We start from the raw sequence: 18,994 nt of genomic DNA, 5'->3' as shown, positions 1-18,994 counted from the left end.
TCCTCCTCATGCTGGCTGTGCAATGGGGATTGTGCCTCCTCCTCCTCCTCCTCCTCCTCATGCTGGCTGTACACTGGGGATTGTGCCTTCGAATGCTGGCTGTACACTGGGGATTGTGCCTTCGAATGCTGGCTGTACACTGGGGATTGTGTCTCCTTATGCTGGCTGTACACTGGGGATTGTGCCTCCTTATGCTGGCTGTACACTGGGGATTGTGCCTCCTTATGCTGGCTGTACACTGGGGATTGTGCCTCCTCCTGCTGGCTGTGCAACGGGGATTGTGCCGCCTCCTCCTGCTGGCTGTGCAACGGGGATTGTGCCGCCGCCTCCTGCTGGCTGTGCAGCGGGGATTGTGCCGCCTCCTCCTGCTGGCTGTGCAGCGGGGATTGTGCCGCCTCCTCCTGCTGGCTGTGCAGCGGGGATTGTGCCGCCTCCTCCTGCTGGCTGTGCAGCGGGATTGTGCCGCCTCCTCCTGCTGGCTATGCAGCGGGGATTGTGCCGCCTCCTGCTGGCTGTGCAGCGGGGATTGTGCCGCCTCCTGCTGGCTGTGCAACGGGGATTGTGCCGCCTCCTGCTGGCTATGCCGCCTCCTGCTGGCTGTGCCTCCTCCTGCTGGCTGTGCAGCGGGGATTGTGCCTCCTCCTCCTCCTCCTCCTGCTGGCTGTGCAGCGGGGATTGTGCCTCCTCCTCTTCCTCCTCCTCCTCCTGCTGGCTGTGCAACGGGGATTGTGCCGCCTCCTCCTGCTGGCTGTGCAACGGGGATTGTGCCTCCTCCTCCTCCTCCTCCTCCTCCTCCTCCTCCTGCTGGCTGTGCAACGGGGATTGTGCCTCCTCCTCCTCCTCCTGCTGGCTGTGCAACGGGGATTGTGCCTCCTCCTCCTCCTCCTCCTCCTCTTCCTGCTGGCTGTGCAACGGGGATTGTGCCTCCTCCTCCTCCTCCTGGCTGTGCAACGGGGATTGTGCCTCCTCCTCCTCCTGGCTGTGCAACGGGGATTGTGCCTCCTCCTCCTGCTGGCTGTGCAACGGGGATTGTGCCTCCTCCTCCTGCTGGCTGTGCAACGGGGATTGTGCCTCCTCCTCCTCCTGGCTGTGCAACGGAGATTTGTGCCTCCTCCTGCTGGCTGTGCAACTGGGATTGAGCCTCCTCCTCCTCCTGATGGCTGTGCAACAGGGATTGTGCCGCTTCCTCCTCCTCCTCCTCCTCCTCCTCCTCCTCCTCCTGCTGGCTGTGCAACGGGGATTGTGCCTCCTCCTCCTGCTGGCTGTGCAACGGGGATTGTGCCTCCTCCTCCTCCTGCTGGCTGTGCAACGGGGATTGTGCCTCCTCCTCCTGCTGGCTGTGCAACGGGGATTGTGCCGCCTCCTCCTCCTGCTGGCTGTACAACGGGGATTGTGCCTCCTCCTCCTCCTCCTACTCCTGCTGGCTGTGCAACGGGGATTGTACCTCCTCCTCCTCCTCCTCCTGCTGGCTGTGCAACGGGGATTGTGCCTCCTCCTCCTCCTCCTGCTGGCTGTGCAACGGGGATTGTGCCGCCTCCTCCTCCTCCTCCTCCTGCTGGCTGTGCAACGGGGATTGTGCCGCCTCCTCCTCCTCCTCCTGCTGGCTGTGCAACGGGGATTGTGCCGCCTCCTCCTCCTGCTGGCTGTGCAACGGGGATTGTGCCGCCTCCTCCTCCTGCTGGCTGTGCAACGGGGATTGTGCCGCCTCCTCCTCCTGCTGGCTGTGCAACGGGGATTGTGCCGCCTCCGCCTCCTGCTGGCTGTGCAACGGGGATTGTGCTGCCTCCTGCTGGCTGTGCAACGGGGATTGTGCCGCCTCCTGCTGGCTGTGCAACGGGGATTGTGCCGCCTCCTGCTGGCTGTGCAATGGGGATTCTGGCTCTTCCAGCTGATGTGCCTGCTGGGCTCCAGGTGTTGTAGAGTGCCGGGGGGCCTTGCTGGCAGGTTTAGTGGTCAGCTGGGGGTCCTTGCTGTCAGGTGTAGTGGTGGGCCGGGGGGCCTTGCTGGCAGGTGTAGTGGACAGGCGGGGGCCTTGCTGGCAGTTGTTGGTGGGTGCTGAGGCTGCTGGGCAACCTGTTTCTTGGTGGCAGGGGGGCTGTGCCGTAGATGCTGTAGCACGCTCGCTTCATGCCGTGGAGGTGGCTGGCTCCTGGCTAGAGGCGGGGTCTTGGCGGCGGCAACATGCAGCGGATGAACGGGGTGTGGTGGCAAGTTCATCTTCGCTGTCAGTTGCTGTGCCTGTGGGGAACAGTGAGGCAGGGCATTAGTAATGGATGTGCATCCATCTGACATACATCGATGCTAGTACGTTCAGTCATAAGCATTGTCATGGACGAGTTGGAGGGCCTGGCATGATGCACGCAAGAATGTGGGGGGTGGCGGGGTGCAGTGCGGGAGCATCATTGTGGTTAGGGCATGTGGTGCACAGTGTCTGTTGGCTGGGGTACCGGTGTCTAGTGGCTTGGGTGTTGTGGCCATGCAACAGGGGCTGTGTGCTATGTGGAGTTTGATTGATTGTGAAACTGATGTGCTCCCATTCTGTATGTTGATGCATTGATGTTTACTCTGCATGTATGGACATGGTTGGTCTGACAGGTGTGCAACTGGTGCTGGTGATGTGTGCATCTTGACATGTAGTGGCATTGGCCATGTGGGGGCACGGTGCTCACTGCAGCAGTTGGACAGTGATGTGTGTGTGTGTGTGTGTGCGCGCGCATGCAGAGGTACTTGTGTCGGCAATAAAGGGGACATGTGGGGTGTGTCAGTGGGTTTTGTTCATTCTTTGTGGCAGGAACATTGTACTTGTGTGGGAGCAGGCTTTCGGTGGGTGCAAATGCAGCAGGGATCTGATGCCACTTATTTGACATTTGGACTTCACCATTGGCATTCGGGATGGAGGTGTGTGGTGTGACATTGGGATTACGGTAATGGTCCCTCACCGTCATCAGATGTTGCTGCTCCCGCCTCCGCATCTCCTACTCCCTCAATGCTCTCCATGTGGAGTACGGTGCTGCAGGTCTCCCACGGTATAAGTTTGATGGGAGATGGTGCGCCACCTCCTGTGGCCAGCCTCTGGCTGCGCTCAGCAGCGAGGAGGTTGCAGAGACTTAGATAGTCCCACCTCTTACGACAATCTCTGACGTTCCGGGGTGTTGTCCCCACTGCCGAGACTTTGCGGGCCACTTCCTCTGATATGGCCTTTTTCCTGAGTTGTGCTGGCCACCACAGATCAGCGCAAAAAACCATGTCTGCATTCTCCACGAGTGTGTCAGCCAACATGTTGAGCTCCTTCCTGCTCGCTGAAACATGGTTTTCTGTGACGGGCGGTGCCTTGCCTAGCTGACATGGTCTACTTTGTTGGTTTCTACTCGGTTTTCCTGTTGGACTCCTGTAGAATGAGGATTGCAATGGATTGCGTTTTAACGATGGCCATCAGTGCATTTCCCGTTCCGGCGTGATGTTTGTTTCCGGTGCCAGTATTACCGATACCAGTAATTACGGCGTTGTTGGTGCCGGAGTCTGTGTCTGCGGCATCGAGGATGCTAGTATGGTGGGTTTGGGGGCCGTTAACGGCATGCCGGTGCTATAATTTCTGGCATGTCAGAATGCGCATGCACGCTGACTCGGAATCTACCATAGATTCTGGCAGCAGTGCTAGACGGAAACTGTAGCACCGGCATGTTGGTAATTTCCTTTTTTTTACCGGCAACCTTGTAATGAGGCCCATTATCTTTTACAGCCTCCTTCCAATCTCTACCATTGGCGCAGGCCCATCTAATTGCTTCCTTCAACACATTGTTAAAACTTTCTTCCACACCATTGGTTTGGGGGTGAAATATGGCACTCTTTCAATGTTCAATGGAATGTTTGCGACAGTAGGCCTCCTCGCTTCACCTTAATTGCGACCCATTGTCAGTCACTATGACCCTGGGATATGCCTCATGGCCACAGTCTTTCAAAAACACAATCACACTGTCACATTTGGTTTGATCAAAACTTAAACCCATCTGGTAAGTAGATTTATCACCACCAGACAAAAAAGTGTACTCATCACTCTAAACAGGACCGAGTACATCCATCCCCAGCTTGTCCACCTGTGATCACCATGGGATGTCTGGAACCCATACACACTATTATTGCAAAGGATACAGTTTCCCACACTCCTCTCTATTTGTAGATCACATGCTGGCCACCAGTAGTCATGTTTTATCCTTTGTTTGGTTTTTAAAATCCCTTGGTAACCTTCATGTCCAAGTTCTACGACTCTCGCACTCCTTCAGGTGGATGGATCATGTCGCTACGCATTAACCTTTTGCCTTGGACACACAAATAATCCCTCACATTCCAGAAAGACGACAGCCCTAGCTCCTCAAACACTCTTCTGCTAGGCTTATCCTCCTCAAACTTCTGTTTAAGTTTGTACAAATTGGTATCCCGTCTCATGGCTCCCCCCCCCCATTCCACTTAAGGAATGGGTAAGGACGACCCTTCCAAATCTACTTCTTGATCTTTCTCTTCATCTCCCTGTTCATCCACTGTTGTCATCCTCGACAATGTGCTGCAGCATTCCTCACATCTGGTGTGTACTTGACTGTGCAGTTATACTCCTGGAGTTGAGACACCCATCTCCTGATACGAGCCGAGACTTTGTCCAATCCTTTAGAAGTTATATCCACCTGGGGTTTACAAAATGTGTGCCCCAGATAATCCTTTCACATTTTTCAGCAGCCCATTTGATCGCCAATGACGCCTGCTTGACCGTGGCATGGGTTTTCTCAGCTCGCTTCAACAACCTGAAGGCAAAGGCAATGAGAAATAATTGTCCTCCTTCTTCCTGCGTCATCACCGCCCCTAAACCCACATTGATGGCATTGGTCGTGATAGTTGCGTTTCTATTACCTCTGAAGTTCTGTAATGTGAGTGCTCCTGCCAAAGCCCACTACATACATTTGAATTCTTCCTTGCAGACTTCATTCCAAACGAATGCTCCTTTCATCCTAGTTGATTTGTGCATGGCCACGGTATGCTTTTCTAATTCAAGAATACACTTGGAATAATACTCGGCCATCCCTAGGAATGTCTGTACTTGTTCACGGCATTTGGGGCTTGGCCTCCCCTCAATGGCTTATGCTAGATGTTCCTTGGGACTTATGCTGTCTCAAGAAGTGACCAGGCACGAGAGCAGGACAGTGGCACTCATCCAGTTGACTATTCTGGCTAATTTCCTCAAAGCTGTGATATATTGTTCTACACTTTCGCCCTCCTCCTGTATTCTTTCCCCATATGTGTACCGTTCCAATATAGTACTAGATTTCTTTTCATAATGCTTACTCTTTTTTTTTAACTGCTTTTTCATACAAATCCTCAGACTCATTCTCTGGGAGATCAGGAAGATCCTCGAATTGTTCTTGCCCTGCAGAACCCAAACAGTGCAGTAGGAGAGATTTATTTCTCTCAACACTAGAATTGGCACCACATACAACATAATGCTCAAAAGGTTTTATCCACCTTTTCTAGGGTACTGCGGGCTAGAAGGCTGGTGGAGGAACACTATTAAAAGCCAGATCAGCAGGGTATAATGAAGTTTGCCCAAAAGCCCAGAAAAATAAAATGTCCAATTTCACTGCCAATGCAAGATTGGTTGTTCCATATGGAAACAAATTGTTTAATTGTAGTGCCAAGATGAAAGTCCTTATAATTGCAGTGCTGAAATTAAAATCCTGCTGGCCACTCTTATCTCCACTTGACAATGAGGCTACTGAAAGCTGGATCAGTCGGGCACAACAGCTTCCACCCCTGGACCGTATCACGCAGAAGACAAACCAGCAGTTACCAGAGTTTTCCTTGGTACACACACACACACACTGGATATTATGGCAGCAATGCCAAATCCCCGAGCAGCATGCACGTTTATCTCTGGCAATATGGTAAGGCTGTGCATGTGAGCGTGCTGATGTAGCCTTCTTTCACTGAAGACAAATGCTGGCACTCGCGACTGTGGCAGTATGCCAATTTCACTCACAAAAACAAAGCAATCTGCAGCTGATCAAATATGTGCGAGAACACGGAAACGAAGTGGCCAGCTCACCTGAAGGCTGTGCTCCCAACAGCCCAGCGTCGTCTGAGAACCGCTACGGATTCTCGTACGCTCGAGCGCTGTATTTCTGCAATGTGTTCTTATTTGATCTTCTAGTTACTGTATTTGTAATTTTATAATGTATTCATTTTTCATTGTACCAGTGTGGTGTATTCACTTGGGGTGTCTGCTGGAGGCCTAACTGTACCTCACTGCCAGTCTGCCTCGCTGCTCTGCCATTGCTACCCCTTAAGAGAGTTTGCTCTATATATTGGATGAAATACTATGTTGCCTTCAGGTGAGGTGGCTCTACATCACTCAGCAAAGTGCTGCAGAAAATGTCTCTAACACTGTATTCGAGAGAGAAACCTGGCACTTTATAGTATATAGACACGTTTTGCTGGGAACACGCTTTTAAGTTGTAGATCAAACCCCAGAGTCTTGATAGTTGTAGATATAAACCCCTACTCCCTCCCATTGATAATACATTCAATCAGTTTATCCCAACCACATCCCTACTATAATAACGATCTATCTTTTGTGCCCCATTCTAGAGAGACACAAAGTTAGACTCCAGAATCTCTGTATTTCCAACATAAAAATCGAATGCACTCGGCCTCCAAATTCTGACAAATGGACTGCAAATGAAAACAAAATTAAATTATAATTTATTAAACCCTGAAAAACTGGTGCTGTGTTGTGTACTTCATGATGACCACCCTTCCCCTCTGGGACCAATTTCAGGCTACTTTCTCAATGAAGCATTTTAGTGCATGGGTACTGTTTTTATTTTAAAATGTTCACTGTGGGCATTCCAAAATGCTGTTAAAATAATGTTGAGAAAAAGGTTGTTTTGCATGGTCGATCAAAGAACGATTCTAATTTAACATACATCTGGGAAGGATATTGATGCTAAAAATCTGTTGTTAGAGAGGCTTCTTTTCTTATATGGTGGCACTTGTCCTTGAATGCATTATCAGTCTTGAAAATATAACGACCTCCGCTTACTATCACTCTGAACAGCGCTTAAATACTGTATTGTCTGATTTATAGCTAATTATCGAAGTAGCTATTACAATGTCTATGTATTTAAATGAATATAATGTGAGACCTTGATTTACAATGACGTAATAATGTTTGCATATTGAGACAGAAACTCTGAACTCAGTAGAATACTATTTTAATGTGAACCTCTCTACATACGTGCTGCAGTTTATAGCTGTGCTCACAATTTCTGCTTTGTAAACTGCCCACACTAACTATTTTAAAGAATTGTTTATTTTAAATTGCAGGATGGGACCAAAGTGTTTACAGCTTCCTGTGATAAAACTGCCAAAATGTGGGACCTGAACAGCAACCAAGCGATACAAGTAGCACAGGTACACTATACATTGTGGTCCCATTCATAGTCAAAATTGTAATTTTGTTAAAAATCTGTTACCCTGGGGAATTTTCGGGAGACATCTGAAGATGAATGCATGATTAGATAGATTCTTTCAATCGGGCACCCTCAGAGGGCTGCGGAACAATCTTTCGAAGTGGAAAACCTGCAGTTCAACCAAAACCCTTCAATTTGCCAGATTGTGGTTTTACCTGGGGTTGGGAGGGGTTGGGGGCGCAGAGGGAGCTAGGCTGTGTGAGCGATCAAGAGTTTGACTCTGACACAGTGGCATGTTTGTTGTTTATCAAATATTTTTATTATCAAAAGAAAAACGAGGGGTTGGGGAAATCCTACCTATCCATGACTCTAAGAGGGATTTCCCATCCACAACAAAACTGTCTATTGTGTCCAAAATCCTAAAATGACCCTTGCACATGCACGTGATATGGGAAATGTCTCTTGGCTGAACACCTGCAGCTTCCTTCCAAAGTTCCAGATATAAAGTCTGTAAGGTGCAGAAAAGAAAACAAATGAATCAAGTTCCATTAGAGAAGGGCCTTCCCCTCCGCTAGAGTCTTTCTGGTTATTCAAAGTGTCACTTCTTACATATTCCATAATCCCAAAGGGGATGGCTCTTCCCTTGCGTTTTCTCCATTTACACAACACTTTACAGTTCTTTCTCTGGAACCCTGATGCCTTTTTCAGAAATGGGTATGGTTATTCCCTTTAGGTCCACAATTCAAAAAGGGGGGTTTCTTCCTCTGTTTTCTCAGCCGTTCCTAGTGGGTTTCTCCCCTGCTTTTCCAATCCCTGGTTTACTCTCCTGGCAGGGTTTTATTTCGTTACTTTGGTTGGGTCACAGAATTACTGAATGTCTAGTTTACTCTCCTGTCAGGGCTTTTTGAGTCCTCTCAATATGTGAGTGCAAATACCAGGTTCACACTCTTCATTAACGTAAATATCGTTAGTATGTCTGGCCAGCAACCCTTCGCCAACTGTGTAAATGTCCCAGCTCCCTTGTGTGTTTTTGATCTTTACTAACGGCATGCAGCTTCTGCCCTGAAGCGCCCCAGTATCCCAATCTCCCTCTCTGGGCTTACCGTTCTTCTATGGTGGCTACGGCGTCCCTAGATTCGCTTGTGGTTACCACAACCCGTAAAAGGGCAGGAACACCGTTGGCTTCATCGGAGGACCCCCAGATAAGGAGAGCAAAAAACTCTACGCTATGGGGAGAAAGGGAGCCACTTCGGCAGCTTTCCAAACAAGGATCGGCAATAATTCGACTCTGTCGGCAAGCTATAACTGCCACAAAAGGGACAAGATAACTACTCTTGATAGCTTCTGCTCCCAAGCCTCTGAAGTCGCAACTGGCCCTGGTAGCAGCGGTAGCAGCGGATTGGCAAGGCAACATCCAGCTGCATCCTGAAAAACAACCAAGACGCTGCAGACAATGCACGCAGGATTATTGCCGAAGGGAGCATCATCAAGCACCACTCGTAGCTACGCCAGTCTGACTTGAACCCAAGCTACACTCCTTAATATGCCGGTGGAAACCAATGTCTTATTCGGGAATGCTGTAGAAGACGTGTTAAAATCCGCCAGGTAGGAATATGATGCGCTAAAATCTCTAGGCCAGCTGACGAACAAACCACCAGGCCAGATAGGCGGAAGCAATTTTCATCGGTTTCGTGGTCAAAACGCTGAGGCTCGGGTTACAGACCAGGTCAGGGCTCTTCCTGGGGTAACAGCCAGAGTCGAGCCTTGCAGGGATTCCAGAGAGGCCAGCGCCGATTTCGTGGCCAGGGGAGGTCCTCCACATCCAGAGGTGGAGGTACATCTCGTGAACAATGACAGCCCGCTACAGGTCCCCTCCCATGCCTCTCCAGTAGGAGGGCGTATTTCACACTTCACCCACGCATGGGAGGGAATCGCCACAGACAAGTGGGTGCTATCAACTGTGGCGGGAGGCTATTGCGTAGAGCTCATCCAAAAACCATCTAACCATCCCCTGCATCAAAGGAAATCAACGAAGGAAGAATAACTCGTCCTTCGCGAGGTCGTCACCAGGCTGCTACTCAAGGATGCCATAGAGGTCGTACCAGCGAACGAGGTAAACAAGGGTATTTATTCAACCTACTTCCTTCTGCCATAGAAAGATCCGTCTATGCACCCAGTGTTAGACTTACGCCCTGCAAACACTTATGTAAAGCCACAAAAATTCTACATGACAACGCTATGAGAGGTAATCTCCCTGTTAAAGCGGGGAGACTACATGGCAACATTGGATATGAAAGATGCCTATTTTCATATTTAAATGTTCACAGCGCACAGAAGATTCTTGCGTTTCAAGATAGCGAACCAGCACTACCAATTCAAGGTGCTGCCCTTCGGAATAGTATCTGATCAAGGGTGTTCACAAAGGTACTGGCAGTGGTGGCAGCACACATGCGCAGGGAGGCAGTCCCAGTGTACCCATACCTGGACGACTGGCTGATTACAGGGGAGTCTCCCCCTTATTTGCAGGCAAAACATTCAAAGAACTATGAACTTTCTCTTTCAATTGTGCTTCTCCATCAACGAGAAAAATAAATCAAGCCTAGTGCCACGCAACCAAACAGTTCCAAGGAGCTGTTATAAACGCACAAGAGGGGTTGGTCTTTCCATCAGAGGAAAGAGTCCAAAACATGTTAATGCAGATATCGCGTTATCAGGCCGGTTGCCAGATAAGGGTGCGCAAAGCTATGCATTTGCTAGGCATGATGGCATCTTGCATTTACCTGGTAACTCATGTGCGCCTGCGCATGCGACTCATGCAGGAGTGGTTGGCGAAACAGTGGTCTCGGGCAAGTGGTCAGTGGGACGATCTAGTGGTCGTTTCGCCAACACTAGTACAAAATCTTCGCTGGTGGACAAGAGAAAATGTGTTGAAGGGGAAACCCTTCTACGATCCGGAAGTACAGGCGATTGTCACAACAGACGCCTCACTCACTGGGTGGGTGGCTTATTACCTTCACCACACAGCTCAGGGTCTGTGGTAACGTGTGGCAGCACAGAACCACATCAATCTGCTAGAACTTGAGTTTCACCTAGCGAACCAATCTGTCCTGTCCTGACAGACAGCACTACAGCAATGTTTTACATCAACAAACAGGGTGGGGCACACATTTTCCAAATCTGTCCAGGCTTGCGCAACAGATTTGGAAATGGGCACTCACAAACAGAAGATATTCCTTTCGTCGCAGCATGTTCCAGGCGAACTAAACTCGCTGGCAGACTCATTGAGCAGAGATCCCCTACCAGAAGAGCACAAGTAGCAACTACACGCAGGGGTCGTAGAACACGTCTTGTCTCAATGGGGTTTCCCCCACAATAGACATGTTTGCTACAAGCGAAAACAGTCAATGCCCAGACTTGGCGTCCAGGTTCCCCCAGCCAGGCTCCAAGGGGAACACCCTATGGATGAACTGGTCAGGGAAATTTGCTTATGCTTTTCCCCCAACACCTCTCATGAGGAAAGTTACAAGATACACGAGAAACAGGTGACATTCATCCTAGTGGCAAGGGTGTCTTCCCATCTTACGACAGTTTGGCCAGAAGGATTTGTGAGGGAGGCAGAACTGCAGGCCAGGAATATGTTCCACAAAAGAGCATCCAGTCTGGCAAGTCATGATGGCAACAAGCTAAGGAAGAACCAATACAGCTTGCCACAAGCATGTTGCAATGGCAAATGAGCTACGGTCCAGCCAGTATGGTCACACGAGGGCCCTCCGCAGCAGCCATTCAGGTACAGAATTACGGAAATGCACAGGGTTTTCCACTGTTGAGCCCTTCAGTTTTATTGCAGGTGAGCACTGTGACAAATCGAGGGTATTATCCCTTCTCCGCAAGGGGAAGCCTCCCCTTTGAGGCAAGAGAGATCTCCTCCTCAAGACCCTCTTTAGGGGTCTGGGCAAGTGGGACCTCACTGAGAGAGATTCCCCCTTAGGGGACAAGGACTTCTGCTCCTGTAAGGAACTCCCTAGATCATCCTCATAGTAGCATGCATGGGACTATCGGACATGAAGAACATTGTAAGATCCAGAGTCATGGCTGAAGACAAAACTCAAATATCCCATTATGCACATGGAGGAGGATCTGTCTCTTTAAGGAGAGGCATAACGTTTAACTGAAAAGAAAATCTTAGCTCAAAGATGATGTTGGAACTATTTATAGAACACGCTACGAAAGAGCATAAGCGGGCTATGGAAGAAATAGTGTATCAAAACAGAAATGACAGAAATGAAATCCCTGGAAACAACGAACAAGAGCAATTATGAGAAGCTGCATGACATTTTTAAAAATGATCAGGAAGAAGTAAAATTGAGAAAACTAAGGAAATGCTATAGAGATGAAAGACTACTGAGACGATAGTCTACACCTTTCAAGCGACAACCAGTATCAAAAACCCTCTTCTAGAAACAGCACACCTAATACTTCCTAAGCCAGTTCGGAAGCAGACTCTTAAAAAAAAATATTGTAACAGAAGGATCAAGCACACAAGAAAAAGGACTAGAGAAAAGCGGCCAGGGTTATATGAACCAAATCAAGACATACAAAAGAGGCAACAGGAATCTCCCAGAGAGGCAAGTCTGTTTTTAGCTGCCAATCGCCACGGGACCAACACAACTCACTCAAGGAGAGGCGGTACAAGACTCAGGAACCCAGAAGCGCTCGAGAATTTCAACAAGATACACAAGGGCAAGCGAGAAAGAAATAAACTGGAGCAAGAAATTAACAATATTGTGTTAAACTTATCAAACCGAGCAATTACAGATGATGAAAAGAGGGTCCTTGGTAAGGAATTGCCATTTGCCCGGACATCAGAAGTCAACAATGTGGAGATACACATAGATCTCTTCAAATTCGTTCGCTAACTGAAACTAAAAAAGTTTTTTGCTACCAAAGCACCAATGGACTACATAAGACTAGTACACATCGAAAGAAGTTACTTAACTATCAAAGAAATTGAAGACGCGCATCTTATTAGATCATTAGGGGAACCAGAGACCTTTTGATATGCGGAATATATTACAAGAGCTCTCTATCAAACCAGATACATTACCTACTAAAGAACTGAAATAGAAATGTGTGCTACAACTACCACCTGACAACATTATTGACACTTTCTACAAAGTGGTCCCTAAAGATTTCTCTACCATATCAGAAAAGGAACACAATAAACAATTGCACAATTACAGATGCAATCTGACTTGTATGGAATCCAAGGCTTTGCAAAATCTAGCCTCTGATACCCACATCCTATTCACAAGCCAACGCGAGGGATTCTGACACGGAGCTACGGTAAGAGACCGTCTATATTTGTTGGAGTCACAAGGGTCAGTAGCACAGATACTTGATAGAGCGAAGTGCAGAACGTACTAGGGAAATGCTTCACAAAGTCAGTAGATGCTTGTATTGTTTACGATTGGGTTCATTGTATCAACTATCATAATCCGATCACAAGAGCACCATTAGGACCAACGGCACTACACCCACTTAATGACATATATGCTTGCAATAAGTGCAGAACGTACTAGGGAAATGCTTCACAAAGTCAGTAGATTCTTGTATTGTTTACGATTGGGTTCATTGTATCAACTATCATAATCCGATCACAAGAGCACCATTAGGACCAACGGCACTACACCCACTTAATGACATATATGCTTGCAATCACACGCTTCTTATTGTAACAAGGCGACGTATCATATTTGGTGTAAGTGAAATGCATATGACATACATACTAAAAACTAGGCACAAGGTGAAAATCACGGCCTATTAGGTCTTTAATTATCACACTTACCTGCAATAACGCGCGTCACATTCTTTTTGGGCGACTTACCATAATCCTACCCAGAAAAACGCATAAACCATCCAATGTTAGGAGCTAGGATCGAATTGATACTCATGGCATATTCTGTTCTCCAGCATGGGGTCTGGCATGGATTCACATGCTCATGAATATTCCCCGTCGTCAGGCTGGGAATCCTCGGTAAAGAAAAAACCAGTATCAGTTTCGTTTCTGATCTGTCTTTCGTAGTAATAACCAATCACTGGTCTCTGCGTCATACTGACCACAGCCAATGACTGCCCTCTACCTAAGCACCACCTCTGGCAGCCATCTTCAGATTTTTACCGCACGTTCATGTGTTGGGATCCTCGTGCTATTGCTCTCGAGCGTTAGTGCTATTTTTTTTCACGTTTTTTCTCAAAACTTCGTTTTTTTCGGTCAAAAGAGCCTCAAGCTCCACCGATTCTCCATCCGATCAACGGGGACCCGTGTCGGATTCGTCTGCGCCCCTCAAGGGTGAAGATTTTGTCGAGCTACGCTTTTGGAGGACTCCAGAAGTTTCTCAGGCCCGGTCATGGCCCAGGAGAAGGGAAGCTCGACGCCCGGAAAGCTGTTCAGGGTCTGCCCTGGATGCCAGCTGCAGAACGTCTTCAAGGAGGACGAACACTCCTTTTGTCTTTACTGCCTACATGAGGACAAGACGCACGTGGAGAAGGACTGTGCGTTTTGCGGCAACATGTCGGAGCGGACCATGATGGACCGCCATCAACGTCTCGCCAACTGGCTGGAAGGGAAGAGCCCGTCCGGCGAGAAAAAGAGGAAGAAAGCCGAGCGGTCTTCTAAGACCTTTGAGGACGCCCCGGCGACGGGGGTCCAACATAAGGCCAAGCACCGCGAGTCCGCTGGCACCGGGAGCGCCGAACGGTCGGGCTCTACGGGCGCCAGGCAGGGCGCACCCTCCCCGGCACCATCAACCACGAGCCAACGCTCTGGGTCGGGTAAGAGGAAGGCCGAGCACCCGGCGAAGCTCCTGGAGAGGCCCCGGTCGAGCTCGAAGGCGGAGGGGGAGCGAGGCAGTGTCCCCCCCCCTCAAGGATAAGGCGGTGAGCGCACCTAAGGTGGTGAAGGCCTTAATCCATCCGGCCAAGCCCTCTATCGAAACTGTCGCGGAGGCCCTGGCTCAGCCTGTGGAGGCTACACCAGTGGTGGCGACCTCGGGGCTCAGAGTCTCACTGCCACCTCGGAGGGAGTCCTCTTTTGTGCCCATCGATAGGACCCCCGTGAAATCCCCCGTGGGGAAGAAAAAGGGGGGGCAGGGCGTCGTCGTAGATTCGGCCTCAACCTCGGAGGAGGAGCTGGTCGAAGTCTTAAGCCACGGCCTCGGCGTGGAAGAAGACCGACCCGTCGGGATGGATCCCGACACAGGTGACGACATCGTAGAGGGTACCGACGGGGCCCGTGATCGCCCGTCGGATTCCCCTCTGCCTGCGCCGCAAGACAACTCGGCGGCCATTTTGTTGGCTATACAGTCCTTATGCTCAGATATAAGGACGAGACTACCGTTGCCGACGGAACCTCTCCCGTCGGGGGACCCAGAACCGGGACCTTCTGGTGTTCCCCCTACCAAGAAAAGAAGGATCCACCCTCTGCCTCCTTTTCAGCCGTCGCGCCCCTTCCAGCCCTCCTCCCCGTCCACCCGAGGGGATGATACGGGGACTGACACGGCAGCGACGGGTACGGACGACGAGGTATACGACGAGGATGTACCGTCGTCGCCTCCCACCAGGGCTTCTCCGCCCGATGAAATTGGATCGTTCCACTCCATGATCACCAGGGCATCCGAGCTTTTCCAACTCTGCCCTGAGGAGAAGAAGAAGGAAGGCTTCCTTTATCAGCGGCGCGAGGCCAAGAGGAAGACTGTCCTCTCAGTGCCTCTATTGGTCGACGTTTGGGATGAGGGCCTCACCCTCCTCAAGAACCCTTCCACGACGCCAGCTAGAAGAGACCGGTACGAGAAGAAGTACCGGGTCCCGGACACGGCCCCCCTGTGCCTCCGGGCGCAGCCCACCCCGGACTCCGTCGTCTCCGCGGCGGCCAGGAAAAAAGAGCGGGGGGGGGTGCGGCCTCCACATCGACTTCCCCACCGGACGGCGAGGGAAAGAAATTGGACGCTATGGGACGCAGAGTCATCTCGTCTGCGGCGACGACGATTAAAGCGGCCAACGCCTTGGCTATCGTGGCCCGCTACGACAGGGAGCTCTGGTACAAACTGGCTCCCCTGCTAGACTTCTTGCCGGACGACAAGAGGGCAGAGGCCCTGGAGATCCTGCAGGAAGGTGAGGTGGCTTCGGACCACGCCATTACCGTTGCGACGGACATCGCCGACACTGGGTTCCGCCAGTTGGGCAACGGCGTTTGCCTTAGGCGGCGTGGATGGCTCAAGGCTACGGACTTTCGTCAAGACGTTCAGACCAGAGTCCTGGACATGCCCTTCGATGGGAACAACCTGTTTGGGGAAAACAGTGGACGATTCCCTTCAGGCCATTAAAGCGGACACCGAGACGGCCCGGGCCCTTGGAGTTCTGCAACAACGACGGACGCCCTTTCGGAGCAGCGGAGGCAAGGGCGCCTCCAAAAGTTCCGGCGGCGGTTTCTCCACCTACCGTCAAGCGGCCCGCTCGTCGGCTCAGGAGGCCTACAGAGGATGAGGCAAGTCTGGCGGACCCCGCCGTCGTCGCCAAGGAGGTCAAGGCGGCAAAGCCTCGTCGAAGCAGGATTGAACCGGCCGTGGGGTCGGGCCCCCACCGAAGCACCCCGGTGGGAGGCCGGCTGGCGAGCTTCGTCAGCGTGTGGGAGTCCATCTCCACCGACCGTTGGGTGCTGGACGCCTTGGCCCGGGGCCACGCGCTCGAGTTTCAAAGAAGGTGTCCGCGCGTCCCCCCCGTGGCCAGGAAAGAACTTTACGTCCCTCAACTTCTCCTGGAGGTAAAGGCGATGCTCAGGAAGGGCGCCATCGAACTCGTCCCAAAGAGGTTCCGGGGCTCCGGAGTTTACTCGAGATACTTCCTCGTGAAGAAGAAGACGGGAGGATGGCGCCCCATCCTGGACCTGCGACGTCTGAACAAGTTCATCAAGGCGCAAAAGTTCCGGATGGTCACCCTCCAGCACGTCCTGGGTCAGCTGGAGGAAGGAGACTTCCTGTCGTCATTGGATTTGGAGGATGCCTACTTCCATATTCCCATCCTAAAGGGGCACCGAAAATTCCTCAGGTTTGTGGTCCAAGGGCGTCACTACCAGTTCAAAGCCCTCCCCTTCGGACTACGGTCGGCACCCAGGGTATTCACCAAGTGCCTTGCACCGGTGGCGGCGCAGCTGCGCCGCGAGGGGATCAATGTCTACCCCTACCTGGACGACTGGCTCATCCGAGCCAAGACGAGGGAGCTCGCCGTGGATCACACGGCAAGGACCGTCCAACTTCTCACGGACCTGGGATTCTCCGTGAACTACGCCAAGTCCCACCTGGTACCCGCGCAAAACGCACTGTTTCTGGGAGCGAAGCTCGACACAGTGTCCCTTCTGGCCTCCCCGTCGGAGGAAAGGACCAGGTCCATCCTGGGCAAGGTACAGCGGATGTTGGTTTCCGACGCGGCCAAGGTGAGGTCCATCAAGTCCCTCCTCGGAATGATGTCTTCTTGCATCTACCTCATTCCCATGTGCAGGCTCCGGATGCGCCCGTTGCAGGAGTTCCTGGACGCGCGCTGGATCCAAACGACGGGCGGCTTCGAGGAGAGGATCACACTCGACGAGAGTTTCCGCCGAGCGGTCCGGTGGTGGGGCATCCGCGCGCATCTGACGGCGGGCATGGACTTCCAGACCCCAGACCACCAGGAGACCGTGACCACGGATGCCTCCCTGGAAGGGTGGGGAGCGCACACCGAAAATCTGCACGCGAGAGGCCTTTGGCTCCCGACGGAGAAGTCCCTCCATATCAACGTCCTGGAGCTCCGTGCAGTGTTCTGGGCCCTCAGGTCCTTCCTTCCGTCCCTCAAGGGCAAGGTGGTGAGGATCTTCACCGACAACACCACCACCATGTTTTACATCAGGAAACAGGGCGGAACCAGGTCCCCAGCACTGTCCAAGGAGGCGCAGGACCTGTGGCATTGGGCCATCGCCCAAAGGATGTTTCTGGTGCCGTTTCATCTGGCAGGGATAAAAAACACCATCGCCGACTCACTCAGCAGGGAGCTGCGCTCGTGCCACGAGTGGGAACTACGGCAGGATCTAGTGGATCGCCTCTTCCGACGGTGGGGCACACCCCAGATCGACCTGTTCGCGACGGCGACGAACTCCAAGTGCCGGAGGTTCGCCAGCAGGTTTCCCCAGGCGAGGAGCATGGGCGATGCTTTCTCGTTCCCCTGGGAGGGCCTGTTCCTCTACGCGTTCCCTCCTTTGCCACTGCTAATCCGGCTCGTCAACCAGCTCAAGAGGTCACGGTGCAGGATGATCCTCGTCGCACCTGCGTGGCCGATGCAGATATGGTTCCCGGACCTTCTGGACTTGTCAGCGTCCCCGCCAATCAAGCTGCCGGTGGACGCGGATCTACTCTCCAGGGAAGGAGGCGCCATCCTCCACCACGACCCGAAATCGCTGAACTTGCAGGCCTGGCTCCTGCAGCGCTAGAGTTTGGAGGATACGACATACCGGCCGACTGCAGAGAGGTTCTTGCAAAGGCCAGGGCGTCCTCGACTCTTAAATGCTACGGACACAAATGGAAGAGGTTCTCTGTCTGGTGCCACGCACAGAAGATTAACCCTCTACGGATTACGGCTCCCCAAGTACTGCCGTACCTGCTGACGCTGGCCAAAGCTGGACTGGCACACGCGTCCATCAAGATTCATCTTGCTGCGATCTCCCGATACACCAGAACCACGGGGCGGACGTCCTTGTGGTCTCATCGTCTGGTGAAAGAGTTCATGAAGGGACTGTTCAGATCGTTCCCGCCGGTGAAGGCTCCGGCCCCGGCGTGGGAGCTCAACGTGGTGCTGACCAAGCTCATGGGACCTCCGTTCGAGCCTCTGCACTCGGCCCCATTGAAGTTTCTGTCGTGGAAAACAGCGTTTCTTGTGGCCATCACCTCCGCACGACGGGTGGGAGAGATCCAGGCCCTTTCCTGCAAGGCCCCGTACTTGACTTTTCACGACACGAGGGTAGTGCTCAGGACGCACCCCTCCTTCATGCCCAAGGTACCGTCGGACTTCCATCTCAACGAACCCTTGGTGTTGCTTGTGTTCTTCCCGTCGCCTTCGTCGCCGGCTGAGAGGACTTTGCACTCGCTGGATGTGGCTAGAGCGCTGAAGTTCTACGTGGACCGCACAAAGTGTTTTCGGAAGACGTCACAACTCTTTGTGAACTTTGGACCTGTCAATCAGGGGAAGGCTCTCTCGAAGGCTTCCATTTCCAGATGGCTCTCCGGCTGCATCATGTACTGTCATCGGTTGGCAAACCGACCGCTGCCTGGCCGTCCGAGAGCCCATTCCACCAGAGCGATCGCAGCTACCACGGCGTTCCTTTCTGGTGTGCCCCTGCTGGACATATGCAGGGCTGCTACGTGGAGGTCGACGCATACCTTCACGAAATTCTACTGCGTCGACCGGGATTCCAGGGAGGAGTCCAGGGTCGGCCAAGCAGTGCTGCGCAACCTGTTTGC

General features: G+C 51.9%; 1 protein-coding gene across 2 annotated transcripts in view; it reads left to right on the top strand.

Moving 5' to 3' along the window:
- RAE1 (ribonucleic acid export 1) overlaps positions 1 to 18,994 on the top strand; it is a 340,130-nt gene that overhangs the window by 107,548 nt on the left and 213,588 nt on the right. For both annotated transcript variants that reach the window (XM_069651101.1, XM_069651100.1), the window contains exon 5: positions 7,369 to 7,455. In XM_069651101.1, the coding sequence (XP_069507202.1) occupies positions 7,369 to 7,455 (87 nt within the window). The remainder of the gene's footprint in view (positions 1 to 7,368; positions 7,456 to 18,994) is intronic.

The sequence above is a fragment of the Ambystoma mexicanum genome, chromosome 3p (assembly GCF_040938575.1).
Source record: "Ambystoma mexicanum isolate Mex_15411 chromosome 3p, UKY_AmexF1_1, whole genome shotgun sequence".
NCBI lineage: Eukaryota > Metazoa > Chordata > Amphibia > Caudata > Ambystomatidae > Ambystoma > Ambystoma mexicanum.
The sequence above is the reverse complement of the archived record's forward strand: the minus strand, read 5'-3'. Positions and strand labels throughout refer to the sequence as shown.